General features: G+C 42.3%; 1 protein-coding gene across 1 annotated transcript in view; it reads left to right on the plus strand.

The window, feature by feature from the left end:
• LOC115776227 (calcium-dependent secretion activator 1-like) overlaps positions 1-16,715 on the plus strand; it is a 44,003-nt gene extending 27,288 nt beyond the window's left edge. The window contains exon 3 of the mRNA XM_030723835.1: positions 16,677-16,715. Within this exon, the coding sequence (XP_030579695.1) occupies positions 16,677-16,715 (39 nt within the window). The remainder of the gene's footprint in view (positions 1-16,676) is intronic.
• The last annotated feature ends 6,035 nt before the right edge of the window (positions 16,716-22,750 follow it).

A 22,750-nucleotide genomic window follows, 5' to 3' on the forward strand; every position in this document is an offset into this window, starting at 1 on the left:
CAGTTAGAATACCATCTGGAAGGCCTGGGTTTGATTCCACCCTGGCCCAGGCCTCTCCCTCTCTCTGTGTGGGGTTTGCATGTTCTCCCTGTGCTTGCGTGGGTTTCGTCCGGGTACACCGGTTTCCTCACACATCAATGTTCTAAAATTATTTAAATAGAACCTCAGATGAACAACAATATATGATATACAGTATTGTCAAAATGTCTTGCGTAACCCCTCATTTTTTCCCTTTTGTTAGGAAGATAGAAAAATAGGTACAGTGAAACACCTTTATTCTCCAACACAACTTGAAATCTTTTAGGTGAGTTTTTTAAGTAGATTAATCAACTGAGATTCTTGAAGAACATTTTTAAACTCTTCTTTGCATATTGGCTGTCCTACGTTCTGTTGTGTATCAAGATGATCCCACAGTGCCTCAACAATGCTGAGGTGTGGGCTCATGATAGTGATCCATTGTGTGTTTTTTTTTATCCAGGTATGTTTTTTTATTGCATTGGCACTGTGTTTGAAATCATTTTCATGATGAAAAAAGGAAGCTGTTGCTGTTGACGTTTTCCAGATGGTAATGCATGGTGGATCAAAACCGGATGGTCCTTTTCTGCATTCATTAAATTGATTTTGACACCACTGTCCATTACAGTGCACTGCATTTTACAGATGGCTCTAGACAGTGGCTGTTATACCTCCTCCCTGATCTCCTCTGTATGTACTGATGATTTGAACCAAAAATTTTAAATTTGAATTCATCATAACATTTTTAGTCGAGTTTTTTGTGTAATTTGGCATACCACAAAATGTACTCCCCGTTTCCCTTTGTTAAGAATGACTTCTTGACAGCCACCTTTCCACTGAGACCATTTCTGCTGAGGCTTTGTCAAACAGTAGATGAATCAACTTAAGGACCAGAAGCATCTGTCAGGGCCTTGGCTGGATTTTTTCCTGTTTAAGGACATCAGTTTCCGGTACTGTTTATCTGCTGTAGATAATTTTTTTGACCTGCCACTTCTTTTGTCTTTTACTTGCCCAGTTTCTTCAATCGTGCCAACCATGCAGAAATATGCAACATTTCTGGGAAATAGCTCTTTGGAAATCACCTTGTTGGTGCAGAAATACTATTTCATTCAATTCAATTCAGTTTATATAGTGTCAAATCAGAACAGTCACCTCAAGACACTTTGGGTAAGGTAAAGACTACAATATATAGTGGTGATAGGGAAAACCGAACAGTCTAAACAACCCCCGATGGGCAAGCACTTGGCGACAGTGGGAAGGAAAAATGTCCTTTTAACAGGAAGAAACCTCCAGCAGAGCCAGGCTCACGGAGGGACAGTCATCTGCCGCAAGTGGTTGGGGATTGGGGGTGAGGGAAGGGAGACAGAACAAAAGACATGCTGTGGAAGAAAGCCAGAGATTAAAAAAAAAACTAATGATTAAATGCACAGTGGTGTATAAACAGAGCGAAAAGAGGAGAATAAAAAGAAATACTTATTGCATCATGGGAACCCCCCCAGCAGCCAAGCCCTATTGCAAGGGAGGTTTCACGGTTCAGTTGATCCAGCCCTAACTATAAGCTTGATCAAAAAGGAAAGTTTTAATCTTGATCTTAGACGGTCTCTCTCTCTCTCTCTTGAATCCAAACCGGGAGCTGGTTCCAGAGTAGAGGGGCCTGAAAGCTGAAGGCTCTACCTCCCATCCTAGGAACCACGAGTAAGCTTGCAGTCTGAGAGCGAAGTGCTGTATTGGGGTGATACGGTACTATAAGGCCTTTAAGATAAGATGGGCCTGATTATTCAAGACCTTGTAGGTGAGGAGAAGGATTTTAAATTCTATTCTAGATTTAACAGGGAGCCAATGAAGAGAAGCCAATATGGGAGAAATATGCCCCGTTTAATATGTGCATTGAAGGACATATCCTGGTCAGAAATGACTCCCAAGATTTATCACAGTTTTACTGGAGGCCAAAGTAATGCCATCCAGAGTAAGTATCTGGTGTGACACCATGTTTCTAAGATTTGTGGGGCCGAGTACAAGAACTTCAGTTTTATCTGAATTTACAAGCAGGAAATTAGAGGTCATCCAGGCCTGTATGTCTTTAAGACATTCCTGCAGTTTAACTAATTGATGTGTGCCATCTGCATAATGATGAAAATGTATGCAATACTTTCTAATAATATTGCCTAAAGGAAGCATATACAGTGAATATAGAATTGATCCCAGCACAGAACCCTGTTGAGATCCATAATTAACCTCAGTGTGTGAAGAAGACTCCCCATTAACATGAATCAAACCACTGCAGCAGAGTACTTTTAAAACCTATGGCATGCTCTTATCCAAGAGTGTCCAAAGTCTGGCCTGCGGGCCAAATACAAGCTTGGGTTTTATATGGCCCGCGCATTTTGTCTAATAATGTGTTATGTTTAGCCTGCTGACACAATACAACTAAGCATACAGTTTCTCTTTTGAGCTCATGGAGGCAGTGTCATGTAACAGATGTCTGCCAACTGCTTTATAACCTCAAAAAGAAGAAGATTGAATGATTCACCAATCACAGCCCACAGGATAGCGATTAGTGATGGGAAGTTCAGCTTTTCTCAGAGAGCCGGCTCTTTTTGCTTGGCTCCCAAAGAAGAGCCGGCTCTTTCGGCTCCCAAATGGCACCTCAGATTGTAGTTAAAAAAATGTGTAAAAATGAATTACTTTTCCTCACCATTCCTACATGTAGCCTCTATGTAAAGTGCGACTTCCTCTTGCTCTTTCTGGTCTCTGAGCAAACTTTGCAGGAGATGCTCCTTCTGTTTGATCTGTGTGGACTCACTCTGTGGTGTGTCTCTGCCCCCGCCCTGTTGCTCCGTGTAGACACACAGATTCTGCCACACATCTTAACCAATCACGTGCAGCTTCCGCAAAAAAAAAAAAAAAGCAAATGAAAAGAATAAAGAAATGGCTTGCTATCAGGAGCCGGCTCCCATTGTTCACTTCAAAGAGCTCTTAGAGCCCAATCGTTCGAGACCAACCCATCACTAGTAGGGATCATAGGTGTCAAATGAAATATTGTCAAAGCAAGCTATGAAGTGGCTATGTTAATTGATAAACACAGCAAACTTTTTTTAGAGAAGGCGAATTTATTAAAGACTGTGGTACAAAAATAGCAGCATGCATTTTTCCCAGGAAGAAGGCAGAGTTTGCTAACGTTTGCCTGGCTCAGAACACTGTGGCATGCAGAACTGATCATCACATGTTAACAGACAAATAGGAGACGGGTCAATGAACATTGCCTTTTTTTCATTATCCTTCAAAGTAAAGATGCAGTAGTGAGCCAACTATCTGCAAGGGCTCTGAAATAAAGCTGCAACTTTTCCAGAGACACTTGTCACAAACACTTCTCTTCTCTGTGGGGGGTCATGATTGGCATTACAGGTGTGCAAATGAGGCAGTATGCAGCAGTCATCATATCTCTCACTGGTGAGTTCAATGACTGGTATTTTGCTGTTATTGAAAAGGATATGTTGGTATTTGACTCTGATGACACTCCACCTCACCTACAGCTGGAGCTTACTGAGCTTCAGTATGTCAGTGAATGTCGCAGCCGACTCCAGTATCTTTCTCCCTCATGCCTTTTTATCAGTGTTGTGCCAAAATGTGATTTTCAGTTTTTGCCAAAAATGAGTTGCTAGTTTTAAACTGTTATAAATGACTTTTTGGTCTATAATCTGTGAAACATAAAGCGGGGAAAATAAATATTTGATTTACTGCCAATTTTTCAAGTTTTCCTACAAAGAATGGAGAGGTTTGTAATTTGCATCGTAGGTATACTTCAACTGTGAGAGAAAGAATCTAAAAAAAAAAAAAAAAAAAAAAAATCCAGAAAATCACATTGAATGATTTTTAAATAATCAATTTGCATTTTATTGCATGAAATAATTATTTGATCACCTACCAACCAGCAAGAATTCTGGCTCTCACAGACCTGTTAGTTTTTCTTTAGGAAGCCCTCCTATTCTGTATTAATTATACCTGTTTGACCTTGTTACCTGTATGAAAGACACCTGTCCACACACCCAATCACACTTCAACCTCTCCACAATGCCCAAGAACAAAGAGCTGTTTAAGGACATTAGGTACAAAATTGTAGACCTGCACAAGGCTGGGATGGGCTAAAGGACAATAGGCAAGGACCTGGGTGAGCAGGCAACAACTGTTGGTGCAATTATTAGAAAGTGGAAGAAACACAAGATGACTATCAATCTTTCTTGGTCTGGGGCTCCATGCAAGGTCTCACCTCGTGGGGTAAGGATGATTCTGAGAAAGGTCAGGAATCAGTCCAGCACTACACGGGGGCACCTGGTCAACAATCTGAAGAGAGCTGGGACCACAGTCTCAAAGATGACTGTTAGTAACACACTATGCCGTCATAGATTAACCCCTTAACTGGCAAGGGCCCGGTGACGGGCCGTTTGTAGTCTCTTTTATATGGCAGGCTAGACCCTCCCATTTTTATTGACACGTCATTCGGCCAATCATGTAACTGGCTGCACCAAATCACCTGACAAAGCTACGTGACGCCCTCTGAGTATTATTGGCTCTGGGAAACCCATTTCTTAACATTATTGGCCGAATGAGGTGTCAGTCAAAATGGGCGGGTCTAGCCTGCCATATAAATGCACTTCATTCGGCCCGCGGACCAGACGCAGCCGATTAATAGGCTATGAAATGGGTTGTTCAGAGCCAATAATAACCAGAGGGTGTTATGTAGTTGTTTCAGGTGATTTTATTTGCTGCCAGTTAAGGGGTTAAAATCCTGCAGGGCATGCAAGGTCTCCCTGCTCACGACAGCAAATGTACAGGCCCGTTTCAAGTTTGCCAATGACCATCTGCATGATCCAGAGGATGCAGAAGGTCATGTAGTCAAATGAGACCAAAATAGAGCTTTTTGGTATCAACTCCACTCGCCGTGTTTGGAGGGAGAAGATGGATGAGTACAACACCAAGAACACACCATGAAGCATGGGGGTGGAAACATCATACTTTCGGAGTGCTTTTCTGCAAAAGGGACAGGACGACTGCGCAGTATTGAAGGGAGGATGGATGGGCTCATGTATTGCAAGATTTTGACCAACAATATACTTCCCTCAGTAAGAGCATTTAAGATGGGTTGTGGCTGGGACTTCCAGCATGGCAATGACCCAAAACACACAGTCAGGGCAACTAAGATGTGGCTCCCTAAGAAGCATTTCAGGGTCCTGGAGTGGCCTAGCCAGTCTCCAGACCTGAACCCAATAGAAAATCTTTGGAGGGAGCTGAAACTCAATGTTACCCAGCAACAGCCCCCAAACCTGAAAGATCTGGAGAAGATCTGTATGGAGGAGTGGGCCAAATCCCTGCTGCAGTGTGTGCAATCTTTGTCATAAGGTGCTGCCTAACAGGTGGGATTGGACTCAATATGCAGGACTGTTCCGTGGAAGTGTTCCGTGGCCTTGAGCCTGTGACGGCAGCAAAGCCACAGAACACTGATCTCCTATGTTTGTCGATTGTCTGTCTTTGTCTTTGGATGGGTGGTCTAAACGCTAGCACCTTCGATGGCAGCAGGGCCACGGAACCCTTACTCTTGCTTGTCTCTGTCTTTGGATGTGTGTTCTGAAACGCTTGTTATATGTTTGAAATGTAACAACAATAATTCAGTTCTTAATTGATTCTTGTTTCTAAATTTATGTACAATGATTTGGTCCTAAATTGATTCTAAATTCTAAATTTATGTACAGCACTTTGGTCAACTGTTGCTGTGTTAAATGTGCTATATAAATAAACTTGACTTGACTTGACAGGCATTAGAGCATAATTTATTAAACTTGTGACAAAGAAAAATACAAGCACTGACTGGGATAGGACGGGTGCCAGGTATAAGAGAAAGTAAGTGACAAGGTGAAACACTGTAGGTTAAATACTGATGACAACGCAACAATGAACACAAGAAAACTGAGGGCTTAAATACACATCAGGTAATTAGGGCAAGAGGAAACAGTAGGGCATGACAGGTGGACCAAGTGAAACTAAGAACACAGGGGAAGCAAAACTAAACAAAGTATAGGGAACATGAGACTGTCAAAATAAAACAGCAAACACATAACAAGGTACATACGGACTTAACACAGGGGACTGGCATACAGAGGAAACTAAACAGGGACCAAGGCATGGGGAAATAGACAGAGAAACACAGACACGGGGCAGAGACGCACACTAGACACAACACTGGGAATAACACTCAATACGAAAACACGGGAGGTCAGGGACATGACAAAAAGACAAAACGGACGCAAGAACACAGACACAGGGGAGACAGGGACAAAAGGAACTAGGAAATCAAAATGTAACAAAGAACAAGACAGGAACTGAGAAGAAAAACATACTTGGAACGTAACTCAGTGAAAATAAAGCAAAAACACAAAACGTTGGGCACACGGCCCAGGACTATGACAATCTTGGTCAAGAACTGGAGGAAATGCCTGACCTCTGTGATAGCATGCAAAGGTTTCTGTACCACGTTAAGTTCTGTTTTTCTATTGTATCAAAAACTTATTTCATGCAATAAAATGCAAATTCATTATTTAAAAATCATACAATGATTTTCTTGATTTTTTTTTTAATTCTTCCTCTCACAGTTTAAGTGTACCTACGATTAAAAATTACAGACCTCCCTCTCCATTCTTTGTAGGTTGGAAAACCTGCAAAATCAGCAGTGGATCAAATGCTTATTTCCTCCACTGTAACTCTCATGAATGATACAAATTCATTTTGAACGAGAAAGAACATACCTGTCACAGGTAGAAGCTGCAGTCACTTTTTGGCAAAGTGACTTTTATATATTCTTTATTTATCAGGGTAAAAAATCTCTCTTTTTCAGAGAGATCTGGCCGAGAGCAGAAGTTGCAACAAACATCACAGTTCTACAAAGATAGTTGAAGGGGCCAAAAAAGACTGGATTGATTATAATGTAGATACAATAACAGAGTCATAAAGATACTATATAAAGAAACAGGTTATTTCTTTATTTTGTACTTAAGCCCTTCATAAATCCTGTTGACTACAGTCTATTTACCAATATAACCAAAAACATTATACATCAAAAACACAAAAACATCAGAAATCATGTTTTGGCAAATTATCAATTTTTGGCACAACACTGACAGCTGGATAAGGTCAAGATCTGAACATATGCAAAGAAAATGTTCAGCTTGCTTGACTCCACATGTTTGTGTGTGCAGACTCTCTCTGTTCTGAACTTAAACCACTTGAGAACCAGACTAAGTGACTCCCACCTATGTGACATTTTATACAGGTCTACTCCTGCCCTGGTGGTATCTTATAAATTTCAGTTTGAAACTAATTACATGTGTTCCACTGAATGCTTACATTTGATTCATGTTTTTTTTTTTTTTTTTGCTGCATGAATGAAAATATTAAATAATATTTATATGCATCTTTTATCTTTTAAAATGTCATGTGGACTGGTGGCCCTTGGGCACTTTTACATTATCAAATCTGGTCCTCCTTGAAAAAACGTTTAGATGCCTCTGGACTAGAGCAATGATGTCAGCTTTGATTTTGACATCATGGGAAGGTAGAAGTGATCTGATCAGAAAAATACCCAGGAGAGTAGACAGAGTGAATACAGATTTTCCTTATTAAAATTACACATAAGCTTCATTTCAATAAGGAGAAATCATTAGGAAGAGTTGAACATGATTTATTGATACACAGAATTCAAGAATTAAGCTGTTTGGTGATTAGACTCTGATGACCCTTCAAAGCATAATGGAATCCCAGTGATTATAGGAATTAGGGCAGGACCCCCAAAGAAAAGAGAAAGCAAAGCAATCTTACCATGGTAGGAAGTTTGGCTGTATACATATAAAACACATGAATGTTAGCGGTGGCATTTCCAAGGCACACGATAAGTTATAACATGAATAGAAATGCATTGTGGTGAATGAGAAAAACTGAGTGAAGGGTCCAGATAGCAAAGAGAGCAAAGCAGAGTAAAGATTGGGCCTGTATTAAGACTCAAGGGCCTTCAAAGGCCAGTAGGTGCAGAGAATCTGAGATAAGGCATCAGGGTTGACTAAAGTTAAGAGAGAAGGAGAGCCTGTGATGAAGGCTCAAGGCTGATGCAAGCCCGGAGAGAGAGCAGAGGGCCTGTGATAAGGTTGAGAGTTGACACAGGATGGGCGAGATTGCCTGTATTAAGGCTAACAGTGTTAGGAGAGAGGAAAGAAAAGAAAAAAGCCTGCAAAAGAAGAGACTGGAAAAGTCCAAGAGTTGACAAGGGCTATCCCTCCTGGCCTGTCGGAGGTCATGAGAGAGAGCAGAAAGTCTACGTTCAGGCAGAGAGTTGATGTAGGAATGATGTACAAACTAGAATAAGCAAAGTCTGCATTGACGCTCCATGACCATTGAAAGCAAAGTGAAAGTAGAGAGCCTGCAATAAGAGTCAAGGCTGGCAAAGGTAGGAGATATAATGGAGCCTGGAATAAGACTGTGTTGACAAGAGGGCTCATAGGGCTCAAGGCCAACTAAGGTAGGAGAGAGCGCAGAGCCTGCATTAAGGTTGCATGTTGACAAATGATGGGAGAGAAGCCAATACCTTTATTGGCCTTGAGCCAATAGGAGAGAGCGCAAAGCCTGCAACAATGCTGAGTGTTGACAGGGGATAGCAGGGAGCCTGTCTAAAGGCTCAAGACTGACTTGGCCAGGAGAGAGTGCAGAGCCTGTAATAGGCTGAAGCTGGCAAAGGACAGGAGAGTGCCATGACCTGGCTGAACCTGAGGCAATGAGCTCACATGCAGGATCCAATCAAAAAACCACAGAGGGAAATTTATTGTAATTTATTATAATCTTTATTTTCTTACACGGAATTTAGGAGTTTAGTCAGGGGTACAGGGTTAATTGAGCTTTGAAGGTCTGGGTGGGATAATCTAGAAAGAAGGAGAGGGTGGTTAGTCTCTGGATTGTTCTCAATGATGATAACAGTCTGCTTTTAGGGGAAGGGGAAGGTGAATGGGATGAGAAGGAGGTCTTACTTGGGTTCTTTGACTGGGAGATCTGGAGGGAGTTCTGAGGTCCTGATTTGCTAGTTGTTGAGCCTTGAGTTGGACGAAAGAAAGTGGGTGATGAGGGAAAGTGAGAAGGTAGTCCACTTTGTGAAGCAAGCTGAAGAAAAGAATCTAAGAGCACACTAGTACAGGTCGTACAGAATGGAATGCAAAGTCAGCTTGGCTACCACTCCAAGGAGGTAAATAATATAGCAGAGACTGGATGGTTGAGCTGGTGCTGAAATACTGCAGATGAGGCTTGATGGGGTACAGGTGCTCAGCTGACGAGTGGAAAAATCCAGGCTCTGCCCAGAAGGGTAGAGATCCCTCAAACCTCCTGGCCCAGAGTGACAGTGAGACTAGCTGGTGGCAGACCATGACAGAGAGAGAAGAAAGGAAACCTATATTAAACCTCAAGCGCCCACAGAGGATCAAGGACAAGAGAAAGGAGAGAAGGTAAAAGAAGGCTCAGGGCTGTTGAGGCTAAGAGAACACAGAGCCTGAGAAAACAGCAGAGGTCAGGAGAAGAGTAAGTGCCTTCATTATATGGTAAATGGACTGGTTATTATATAGCACTTTCTTACTTCAGCACTCAAAATGCTTTATATAACATGTTTACATTCACCCATTCACACACAAGCACTTTTTTTCTGCATCTAAGTGCTTTCTATCTAACATTCACACACATTCACACTCTGATGAATTACACTGAAAGCAACTCAGGGTTGGGTCATTGAGGCCTTCATAAACACACATAAAAAGAGATAAAAGAGAGAGAGCAGAGAATTTGAACAGGCAAAGAAATGGTGCAAGACATGAAGGTGACTAGAGAGTATGCATTGAGGCTCCAGGGCCATCCGGTCTTTAAGTCTGACGTCACTTCTGGGTCCAGATGCCCATAAATGGACAGCAATGGCAGCCCAGTCACTGTTCACTATTACATTCGGATCGGTCAAAACAACGAGGGACACAGCATTGCTGCGTATTGAACACAGGAGAGTTTGGACCCAGAAATGGAATTCTATGTCATCACTTAAAGACTGGATTGGAAGCCACTAGCAAGGAAGCAAGGAGCCTGTGATGAGGCTGAATGGCTGATGGATGCCTGAAGATGGGGGAGAGAGCCTGGAATGAGGCTAGAGGCCGTGAGTGTCTATAAGACTAAGAGCACAAAAGAGAGTAAGCGCAATCCCACCATGGCAGGGAAATTAAACTCTAAAGCTCTAATTCTTAACTCTTAAAAAAAAAAAAAAAAAAAAAGAAATCACATGAGCAGAAGTTAAGCATAACCAAGCATTGAAAAAAGACAATAAAAACAGCACACTAAGTGAGATTTATGATGGAAGCTGGGAAAGGATCCTGATAGTGAGAAGAAAGAGCAAACAGAACCAAGAATGAGCCTGCAATAAGTCAAAGAGAGCCTGTATTAAGGCTGTTGAAAGCCATGTAGGAGCAGAGGGCACTGCGATAAGGCTGTCCGCTAACTGGAGATGGACAAAGCAAAGAGAGCCTGTGACAAGGCTGGGAGTGGACAAAGGACAGCAGAGAGAGCCTGCATAAAGGTTCACAGCCAATGAAGGTAGGAGAAAGAGCAGAGCCTGTGATAAAGCTGAGTGCTGAAAATGTATAGGAGAGAGAGCGTGCATAAGTGCTCAAGGCTGATTTGGCCAGGAGAGAGTGCAGAGCTTGAGATAGGCTGAGGTTGGCCAGGAGAGAGCAGAGAGCCTGCAATAAAGTAGAGTAGACAAAATTCAGAAGAAAACTTAGTACAAATGAAGGCTAAGAGAGAGCAGAGCCTGTGATAAGGCTAAGATTTAATGCAGGACAAGAAGGAGAAAAGAGAGAAAGAAGAATAAAGGCACAAGCAGGAATGAATGAGAAGGAAAGACTTGATGCCACCACAAGCTATATGGCGACTTGGATATTAAAGCATGTATATACACACACACACAAAAGAGTAAGAGAAGTTGTCCAATGGCAGGAGAAAGGCAAGAGAGGGAAATCATGTATTCAGGCTGGAAGGCCGTTGTAGGCCAGGAGAGCGACAGCCTGTTCAGGCTGAAAGGCTAGCATAGGCCCAGAGAGGGATGAGTGTGACCCTGTGATCAGACAGGAATCCTGTTGTGGACCAGGAGAAAGAGAGAGAAGTGAGCATGCGAGAAGGTTCTAGGGCCGCTGGAGACCAGGACAGTGAATGGAGCGCTGACAGAAAGATTGGAGGCTGATGAAGCTCAGAGAATGAGACACTTCATAATAGGAGCAGAAATGTTATAAAATATGGAACCTTTGATACCACCACCAGCACTATGATGACTTACCAATACTTTAAGACTTGAGCTCCTTTAAAACAGGAAAAGAAAATCTCATCATGGATGATGAGAGAAAACACGTGGATACAGGTTGATGTTAGAATTTGACAACATAGGAAAGCAAAAGTGATGTGAACAATAAACTAGCAGCCAAATACCCAGGAAAGCAGACAGAAGAGTGAATACAAATATTGCTTATTGAACTTATGCATAAGCATCATTTGGTTAGCATAAGGAATATGATTACATTGTAAGGTTTAACGTTATAGTGTGTAAAATCTCACTACTAGATGTCAGTAGATTGCAATCAATTGAATTCTGTTTTCCTACCCCTCCCAATTGAAATGCATACGTCTAACTACAGTGGCCACTATAAGACAAACTACTCTGGCTGCCATTCATAAACAGTGGCTTGCAAAAATATTCATACCCCTTGAACTTTTCCATATTGTCACATTACAACCACAAACAAATATATTTCACTGGAATTTAATGTGAAAGACCAACACAAAGTGGTAAAAAGGTGCAGTGTGCAAAAGCATTCAGCCCCCCTGAGTTTGTGGAACCACCATTTGCTGCAATTACAGCTGCAAGTCTTTTAGGGTATGTCTCCATCAGCTTTGCACATCTAGTGACTGAAATTTTTGCCCATTCTTCTTTGCAAAACAGCTCAAGCTCAGCCAGATTAGATGGAGAGCGTTTGTGAACAGAAGTTTTCAGGTCTTGCCACAAATTCTCAATTGAGTTTAGGTCTGGACTTTGACTGGGCCATTCTAATAGATGAATATGTTTGGTTTTAAACCATTCCATTGTAGCCCTGGCTTTATGTTTAGGGTCGTCCTGCTGGAAGGTGAACCTCCGCCCCAGTCTCAAGTCTTTTGCAGACTCCAACAGGTTTTTTTCCAAGATTGCCCTGTATTTGCCTCCATCCATCTTCCCATCAACTCTGACCAACTTCACTGTCCCTGCTGAAGAGAAGCAGCCCCAGAGCATGATGCTGCCACCACCATATTTGACAGTGGGGATGGTGTGTTCAGAATGATGTGCAGTGTTAATTCTCCGCCACACATAGCATTTTGCATTTTGACCAAAAAGTTCAATTTTGGTCTAATCTGACCAAAGCACCTTGTTCCACATGTTTGCTGTGTCCCCAACATGGCTTCTGGCAAACTGCAAATGGGACTTTTTATGGTTTTCTTTTAACAATGGCTTTCTTCTTGCCACATTTGTGCAGTGCACGACTGAAAGTTGTCCTGTGGACAGATTCCCCTACCTGAACTGTGGATCTCTGCATTTCGTCCAGAGTCACCATGGGCCTCTTGGCTGCATCTCTGATCAGTGCTCTCCTTGTTCGGTCTGTAAGTTTAGGTGGACGGCCTTGTCTTGGTAGGTTTACAGTTGTGCCGTACTCTTTCCATTTCTGGAAAATGGATTGAACAGTGCTCCGTGAGACGTTCAAAGCTTGGGAAATCTTTTTATAGTCTAAGCCTGCTTTAAATTTCTCCACAACCTTATTCCTGACCTGTCTGGTGTGTTCTTTGGACTTCATGATGCTGTTTACTCCCCAATATTCCCTCAACCAACCTCTGAGGCCGTCACGGAGCAGCTGTATTTGTACCGAGATTAGATTACACACAGGTGGACTCTTTTTAGTCATTGGCAGTCATCAGGCAACTTCTGAATGCAACTGGTTGCACTCAGAGAAAAGGGGGCTGAATACTTTTGCACACTGCACTTTTCAGTTTTTTATTTAAAAAAAATGTTTTGAATCATGTATAATTTTCTTTCCACTTCACAATTTTATACCACTTTGTGTTGGTCTTTCACATTAAATTCCAATGAAATATATTTGTTTGTAATTGTAATGTGACAAAATATGGAAAAGTTCAAGGGGTATGAATACTTTTGCAAGCCACTGTTGTCTGTCAGTCCACTATTTGTTTCAGCTGCCCATATCATTTACTCTAGAGGAGGCTGACAGAGATACAGAGGTGGGCTGTTGAGGATATTATGAACTTTCCTCTCAGTAAGGGCTGCTATTTTTGTCTGTATTTGTTGCTGTTCGTGGTATTAGTGAAACTTTATTACTCACTTAGCAAATAAACTCTCATAGAATGTGAGAATATAATCAAACTGCTTATCAGAGAGAAAGTATAGGATACTCAGTCCTAACATTGGCTGGCATGATGTTAGTTTTTAACCAGCTGTTGTAGTTTAGCCAGCTCACTGACAGCTGTCCAGAGATGTGATCACATGTAATCTGCTGACAATAAGTAATCTGAAAAAATCAGGAATAAATAAGCATGTTTATGCATTATTTCATGCATTAGAGTCTTGACTATAGTTCAGGAGATGAGGCTTGAGGACAGGAGGAAGAGGATGATGTTTTATCCAGATGCTAGTCGAGCTGTCCCTTTCCTTTGCGTTTTTACTTCTTTGGTGAAGAGGACCCCTTAACATATAGGCACAATCTTTTATATTTTAAGTCTGAAGATGCAAATATGAATTAAAATTTGCCTCCACATCACGTGAATGTCTATGAGTGTTCTCCTGCTCTACCTTTGGTGTACTACATATATCACTGGTCTCTAGCCACATACGTAAAACTCAAATTAGGCGGAACTACATTGTCCATCTCAGCCACTGTATTCAATATGGTGGGACAACATGGCAGCTTCCACAAACTGACTGTACCTTTAAGGGGGAAAAAAAAAAATCATGGTTTGTTTTTCAATACACCCTTTCACGTCATTAAAAAAGAAGAAGAAATACTTCCATCAGCAACAAGCCTCTCTAACATTTCTTTGGTTACCATGGTTACATATCACTGGTTTCCATGGCAGAACATCACTGGACAGTGACATGAGCAGAACACTTTTGTCTGTGATCTCATGGCATGTCTGTAAAACATTGAGGGATCCATATTGAATTCAAACTGCCTTGAATGTTGAGAATTGCATACTCTTTTTGAAGTATACTGTTTAATCACATCCCATAGAAACACACACAGCCAATAACAATGATAATTTAAGAGTAATTTTTCTGTCTGTGCTTCCACATGGGTGGCTTCAAAGTCTGAACTTATTAAAGCAGATGAAGGGTGTTCAAAGCTGTTGTTGCCACACTGATGCTGATGTTTTCAGTAAAATAATATTTCAATTTCAGTAATGATGATTGAGTGCTCAATCATAAAAGCTATTTCATTTCTCATTACCTCCACCCAGCCCTTCTCATTATGTGACCAAAACACAATGCCGCATTGCCATTTCACTGTGATTTGTTTCCATTAGAATTAATGGTTTAGCTGCCATACACTCACAAGGAACTAAAATGTATTACATGGGGTAGAAAAGATACAAATATTGCATATCTACAATTTTTGGTTTTTTCGTGATAACAAAAGAGGAAACTGTGATTTTAGCAGACATTTGTCATTAGGGGAGGCTGGGGAAGAATGTCTCGGACTCCCGGACCATCAGCACTGGCACTCCTCAGGGCTGTGTCCTCTCTCCTCTGCTCTTCTCCCTGTATACCAACTGCTGCACCTCTGACCACCAGTCTGTCAAGCTTATTAAGTTTGCAGATGACATGACTCTCATCGGACTCATCTCAGACGGGGACGAGTCGGCCTACAGGATGGAGGTCAAACGTCTGGTGTCCTGGTGCAGCCACAACAACCTGGTACTGAACGCCCAGAAGACAGTGGAGATTATAGTGGACTTTAGGAAGCACACAGCCCCTCTACCCTCCATCATCCTGACTGACACCCCCATCACCACAGTGGACTCTTTTCGCTTCCTGGGAACTACCATCACCCAGGACCTCAAGTGGGAGCCCACCATCACCTCTGTCGTCAAAAAGGCCCAGCAGAGGATGTACTTCCTGCGGCAGTTGAAGAAATTCAACTTGCCAGCAAGGACCATGGTGCAGTTCTATACTGCCATCATTGAGTCCATCCTCACCTCCTCCATCACTGTGTGGTACGCTGGAGCCACCACTAGGGACAAACAGAGACTACAGCGCGTTGTGCACTCTGCTGAGAAGGTGATTGGCTGTAACCTCCCATCTCTCCAGGACCTGTACACCTCCAGGACACTGGGGCGTGCAGGTCGGATCACAGCCGACCACTCTCACCCTGGGCACAGACTTTTTGACCCTCTCCCCTCAGGCAGGAGGCTACGGTCCATACGGACCAGAACCTCCCGCCATAAGAACAGTTTCTTCCCCTCTGCTGTTGGACTCATGAACAATAACCCTAAGACTGTTACCACCACCCTCCACAAACGCTGATGACCCTATGTCTATGCACCTGTCTGACTGCACTGATGTACATATTAGTGGAATATAGTCTACATTCTTTTATCTTTTAATTAGTCTCTGCACTGTATATTTTGTAATTTTGTAATATTGTGTTATAGTTATAGCTCTAATATCTCTGTATATTTGCAATTTGTATACTTGTATATTGTCTTATAGTTTTTATACTTATTTGTTTTTTTCTGTAAGCACGAAGTACCGCAGCAATTTCCTAATGCTGTGAACCTGTTCACCCATATGGCAATAAAAACCTTCTGATTCTGATTCTGATTCTGATTAGTGCAGAGGAAGGACACTTAAGACACTTTATCACAAGCCATTTTAAAATACAAGCATGCCAGAACAGACACAAATTTGACATTTGGTTAGATCAAACTCTGGAGCTCAAATGCCTTCTCAGACACATTTGCAAGTCAGCTGGGTAGTGGGTGGCATTGCACAGTGCTTGAGATGCTGTGGGCTGAAACAAGATAAAGCATGGCTGTAATTATTTTTTGTTCAAACCTGCCCTATGAAGATTTTACAAATTGCCATATTTTGGTCTTCAAACATTTGATGCAGGGGAAGCTGTTTAGGAGGCAGAAATAACCTGTCTTGAGCTATTGTGGGATTGAACAAAAACAATACATTCACAGTATCTCACTTTTAAAAGCTGAGATAGTAAACAGCATAAACATGGGAGAATATTAGAAATCTAATTTACACAACAGTAGACACAGAAGAGCTTCTGAAGTTGTATTTTTGGCCACAAATCGTGCATTGCCATCATACGCCTAAATATTGCATTATCAAACAACATTCTGTTAGAACCAACAGTTGTGCAGTAATATATTGGTTGTTTGCTAGGAAAATGGGAAATAAGTGCAGAGATGTATTGAAATGTGTGCAAATATAAATGGAAACAATTCTAAAAAGCTTGAAAGTAAATATTTGCTTTCCTTACCTTCTCTGTGTTCATAAGTCCACCTGCTCTGACAAGATCCCCAACACCATTGGCTGAAATGCAGCCACAAACCATTGTGTTTTACACATGGATGTAAATACTCACTGTTGTACCCATGTCTTGACCTCTTTATGTATTACATTGATGATTTAAATGCACACCTCAGGCTTTTCTCCCATTTTCCCTTCCTTAAGAAGTTTATGCTTCTTAATAGGACCCCCTTCCATTGAGACCATTTCTGATGAGGCTATGGCAATATATAGGGATCAACTGAGGGCCAGATGATTCTTTTAAGTTCTTTGCCACATCTCTGCTGGATCTTTTTTCCTTATTTCTTAAGGAAGTGACTTACTGTTCATGTGCTGTAGGTTTTAGGCCTGCCACTACATCTGTACTTTTTTTTTTTTCTGTCTCTTCTGTACACTGCACACCAAGCGTTTCGTGATAGTGCTTTGGGAGTCACCTGCAAAAATACTATTTTATGCCAGTCAAACTATTATCTTTGAGATTTTTTGTAGAAATGGGAACACGTTATGTATTATTATGACAGACCACTAGAAACAAAGTGCCTTGTTACATCCAGACCAAGACATGATGTGAAAAAAGGCACCCTGTCATTGTCCTGGGTCTTTTGCCTAGTGTTTTCTTTGTTTTTTGTAGTTCTGTTTAAGTTTCGTCTGCATTGTTTATTTGTTTAGATTCCTAGTTTATTGTTGGTTTTTGGATTTATTTGTATTTCCAGTTGGCCTGGGGCCTATTTCAGAAAGCAGGTTTAGCTAAAGACTGTGGATTTGTTAAGCCTAAAATGGCAGAAACTGTTCTAGAAACAGAGCTAACTCCAACTCTGAGTCAGTTACTGGGGTAACAGACTCTGTGAACCCAACCTGTTCGCTGGAAGGTTTTATCCAACACACTCTGAGTATCTCTATGACTCCTTCCCTCCTGCTGCATCTGAACCACCTGTCTGACACTGATTCATTTCTTCATTGATAAAGTCACTGCAAAGCGATCAGAGAAGTGAATTCATCTTTATGTTTCTACAAGCACTGAAATCCCAGTGAGACATTAGTCCGTTATTTTTGGACGTAACATGAAGCTTTTACAGTCGTTCACACGTCAACAGGCTGTAAGGACGGATACAGCAATGATGTCACGGATTTCTAATGAGTGCAGCTGCAGCTGTCAGACTGTCAGTCAGTTCCTCTAAAACATTGTGAATACAAAGCATTACAACATTGCGCTCTTGCAGACCCCAGTTTTTCAACATAAACACTGATAATACAACAGCAGCAGTCAGCTGTTCTACGTGCAGTCTGTCTGCACAAGTGCAGAGAGGCAGAGCCGGTGCCGGAGGCGAGCTCAGATGGAAAGAAGCTTCCAAAAGAAGCTTTTTCGCCCCCGTAACCACCATTAAACGTTTACTGGGAAACAGTTGGAGGTCCTTCATCAACCACCTGATCAATAAGTGAAGAAAAGAGAACTTTGTAGCTGCTCCATCCACCCTGATTGTTTCACACAGGGAAAAACTGCAGTACGGAAGTTAAAATATGCTGAAGAACTGTTAATATGAAAAAAGTATTTCTTATCCAGTTACTTGGGTAATCAATAAAATAGAATACACAATTGCTAAAATAATCGATAGTTGCAGCCCTAATGAAATTTGCAACATGCCATAAGCATCACCTTCTCACACAGAAGCAACAGGATTCAGGTGATAGTTATTGTTGTAAGTAAAGTTTATTTATATAGCGTTTTTCACAGACAGAAAAGCGCTGTACAATAATTAAAACACAATATCACCCCCCCCCCCCCACCCCCAGAAAACACTATGTTAAAAACATAATAACATTACCATATTAAAAGAAAAAGAATAAAAAATAAAGTCAGAAACCAGAAAGCCTGGTTAAACAGAAAAGTTTTCAACTATTTTTTAAATGACGCCACAGAGTCAGCTAAATGGAGCTGGAGTGGTAAACAGTTCCAGAGCTTTGGTGCCACTGCCTAAAAAGCTCCGCCCGCCCTGGTCCTTAGTCTTGTATGTGGGACAACTAAAGGACTTTGATTTTGTTGTGTGACAGACTGTTGACTTCTTTTTTTTTATGTTTTTAAATGCCTGGATCAATTTTAAATATCGGATATATATCGATATCGGCCGATATCCAAATGTAAAATATCGGTATCGGACATAAAAAAGTGGTATCCTGCCATCCCTAGTTCTAACGCTGTCTGAATTAATCCAAAAGCAAGACAGCCCATTACAGGTCAAGCCTGGTAGTGTGAAAAGCATTGGTCCATCTGTTAACATCCCAGCCAGATTTGATCCTAGGGTCACGCCTGGGCCTGAGGTTGTAACGACCAACAGGAAATGAATCTGCCTTGGATCGGGGTGACAGATCACCGCCAACCATGTCGGCCGTACTGGAGGGAGGGTCGGCGACAAAGTCGATATCTGAGACATCCGCAGCACCCCCCTCAGTGGGAGAGGATGCAGAATCTCCATTCAAAGTGAGGGAGTCCCAAGTGTGAGACGTTGCATATTCACAACATGAAAGACTCCAGCATTCATGCCTGAGTCCACCCAAGTGAACCTATAGTAAATATCACCAAGCCTCTCAGATGGTCCCTCAAACACGGATGCGAGCTTGGCGGTAAAATTAGATTGAGTCAGACTTAGGGTGGGTCTTAATCCTAATGAGATCGCCAACACGAAACGTGGCGTTTCGTCGTCTGAGGTCATAATAGCGTTTTTGTCTGTCATGACTATAGTCAAGCGCTTCTCAAGCATGATCATGAGCTTCTCTTAGGGAGGCCCTAAGAGTCTCAGGGTACGGTACACCCGGTTCATCAACGCCTGTCCCAGAAGGCTGCGCGATGAGGTCAAGGGGGGTGTCCAATTCGCGACCATAAAGCATCATGGCCGGACTCAAACCAGTACTGTCATGGGGAGCAGTACGGAGAGCAAAACAAAACTGAGGGATAAATTTGTCCCAAGAAGTATGTTTGTCCCCCACGTATGCGCGAATTGCAGTCTTCAAAGTTCGGTTGACACGCTCAGTGGCGTTTGTCTGGGGGTGATACACTGTAGTGAGCCTGTGCACAGAGCCTAGGGCAGAAACGACATGTTCAAACAGCTCACTCACAAAAGGAATCCCCCTGTCGGAAATCAGGTAAGTCGGGGTACGTGTCTAGCAAAAACATTGGTAACAAATTTACCAGCTGCCACTTGAGATGTGGCCTCCTTGACTGCAGTTATTTCGACCCAGTTAGTGAAGTAGTCAACAAACACTAGTAGAAACCAGTAGGGGTACGAGGAAGTGGCCCAACAAAATCAACACCCACGTACTCCAGGGCTTTTGAGGCACAATAGTTACCATAAAACCTGCAGGCTTCTTCTGACTCGGCTTAATGAACTGGCAGACTGGGCATGAAGTTACATAACGTTTCACCTCAGCAGCCATTTTGGGCCAGAGAAACCTGAAATGCAATCTAGCTAAGGTCTTAGAAACACCCAGGTGACCTGCTGTGGGGTGGTCGTCATAATAGTCTAACAAGGCACCTTTCATTGAAGTAGGAACAAACAGTTTCAACTCTTTCAAAGGGTGTAAAGCACATGTGGACTTAGAATTCCTGTAATACAAGAGAGAGTCATACACAACATACAGCGACAAGGTGGACTGAGAGTCCGCTTCAATGTCTCTTAGGAGAGGACCTGTGACATGATCATCCAACTGCAACTGTCTCAGTTGTGAACGATCAGTCAGCATGATGGGGAGCAGGGCACGAATGTCCAAACTGCCGATGATAGCATGCGCAGGCAATAGATCCGTCGGCTTGTCATCGGGCAGGGGTAAGGGATTTTGGGACAGTGCATCCGGCACCTTGTTGTGCATGCCAGGTTTGTGCACTACCGTGAAATTGAAGTCCTGTAGACGAAGTGACCAGCGGGCAAACCAGCCAGTAGGGTTTTGACGAGACATGAGCCATTTAAGGCTATTGTGGTCAGTGAAGATGGTGACATGAACACCTTCAACACATGGACGAAAGTGTTCTAGGGTCCATATTACAGCAAGACACTCCTTTTCTGAAGTGCAGTAGGGGAGTTCAGTTTTGTGAAGGAAGCGACTAGCAAAGGCCATAACATACTCACAACCCTTGTCATCCTTTTTCATTAAAGCTGCACCCAGACCAATCTCACATGCATCTGTGTGAATGGAAAAGGGGTGCTCGAAGTCTGGGAATGACAGGACCGGAGCCGATGTGACATGGTCTTTTAAAGTGTCCATGGCTCTTTGGCAGTTGTCGTCCCAGTGGAAAGCATTGTCCTTTCTTGTAAGGTAATGAAGAGGTTCGGCATGGCGGGCATAATCCCTAATGAAGCGTCGATAATAACCAGTCAGGCCAAGGAACTGACGGACATTTTTCACTGAGGTGGGAGTACTAAACTCCCTAACTGCTTTGACTTTGGATCAGGTTTAACGCCTGATGATGTAATCCGGTGTCAGGTAAACAGGTTTTTTGTGAAGGAAGACACCTGAAACACTTTAATTAAAAAAGTAAAACATTTAATATATTAAAGAATCAGGAAAAATACACACATGCATGCGGGGACTCAGAAGAGACAGGCCTGTGTGTGCTCTCTCGCTCTCTGAGCCCGTGTTCTTGTCTAACCAAAACATTTTTATACTGACAGTCTCCTCTTATCTTAAACATAAACAATCTCTGGGCGCTATGAGTTGACCTTCATCACAAGCTGGTTGTCATGACTCACAATTCCTCAGCTGTGGAGTCATAAGCACATCATCTTCCTGATGTTTTAATTATGCTTCCTTGTGGCCGGTCCTCAAGATAAGATGTACTGGAACAGAGAACTTAGTCTACTACTTTCTGATCAGTTGCTCTCTGTCTAATGTATTATTTAATTGTTTATTATGTTGTTGATCCACTGTTTATTGATTCATTTACTGGAGTGTATCTTTAAACATTTGTCCTTTATTCACTGAGTAAAAAATAATCCCTAACACCGGTATCCAAGGAAGGTGAATTCATTGAGGCAGAACTGGCATTTTTTGAGCTTCAGGGACAAGCCAGCAGCTTGCAGTCTGACCAGCACTTCTTTAAGATCTGCTAAGTGCTGTTCAAAGGTAGATGAGACAATGACAATGTCATCCAAATACAGTAATCCCTTGCTACTTCGCGGTTCGCTTTTCGCGGACTCGCTGTTTCGTGGGTTTTCAATCAATATTAGTGTAAAATATTTATTGCGGTATTTTCGCTGTTTCGTGGATATTTGCAGTACTCATTCTTCACATGCGTAGTACGTGTTCTACAGTAATGTATATATTTGTTGTATAAGTATTAAAATAAATATAGCGTCCCTACTTTGTGGATTTCCACTTATCGCAGGTGGTCCTGGAATGTAACACCCGTGATAAGTGACGGATTACTGTAGACTGCACATGTCTTGTAAATGAGGCCAGCAAGCACTGAGTTCATGAGCCTCTGAAAAGTTGGGGGTGCGTTGCAAAGTCCAAAAGGCAGCACCCAAAACTGGAAGAGACCGCAGTGAGAGATGAATGCAGACTTAGGTTTAGAGTCCTCCGCTACAGCGACTTGCCAGTAGCCCCATGCTGGGTCCAAAGTTGACACAAATTTCCCTCTTGCCAGAAAGTCTAATGACTCATCAAAACGAGGCAGGGGATAAGAGTCTTTTCGAGTCACCTGGTTGAGGCCATGGAAGTCTACACAAAACCTTGGGTCAGTGGCTGCTCTATTGACAATGACTACAGGGCAGCCCAAGGGCTTGTGGAGGGCTCTATGATGCCATCATTTAATATTTGTTGCACCTCTTCTTCAATTATTTGTTTCTTAGCAGGCGACATGCGATAGGGTGGGAGATTAACTGGTTTTGCATCGCCAGTCTCTATGAAATGTTCAGTGAGAGCAGTTCGACCAAGGTGACCATCGAACATGGAGCTAAACTTGGTGAGTAGCCTGAGTAAAGCGTCTTTGTGGTCCTCGGAGAGGTTTGCTTCAGACACTTTAGCTGTGATGTCTGAGTAAAGTACATCCAATGACATGTCTGCTGGGTGCGA

The sequence above is a fragment of the Archocentrus centrarchus genome, unplaced genomic scaffold, assembly GCF_007364275.1.
Source record: "Archocentrus centrarchus isolate MPI-CPG fArcCen1 unplaced genomic scaffold, fArcCen1 scaffold_29_ctg1, whole genome shotgun sequence".
Lineage (NCBI taxonomy): Eukaryota > Metazoa > Chordata > Actinopteri > Cichliformes > Cichlidae > Archocentrus > Archocentrus centrarchus.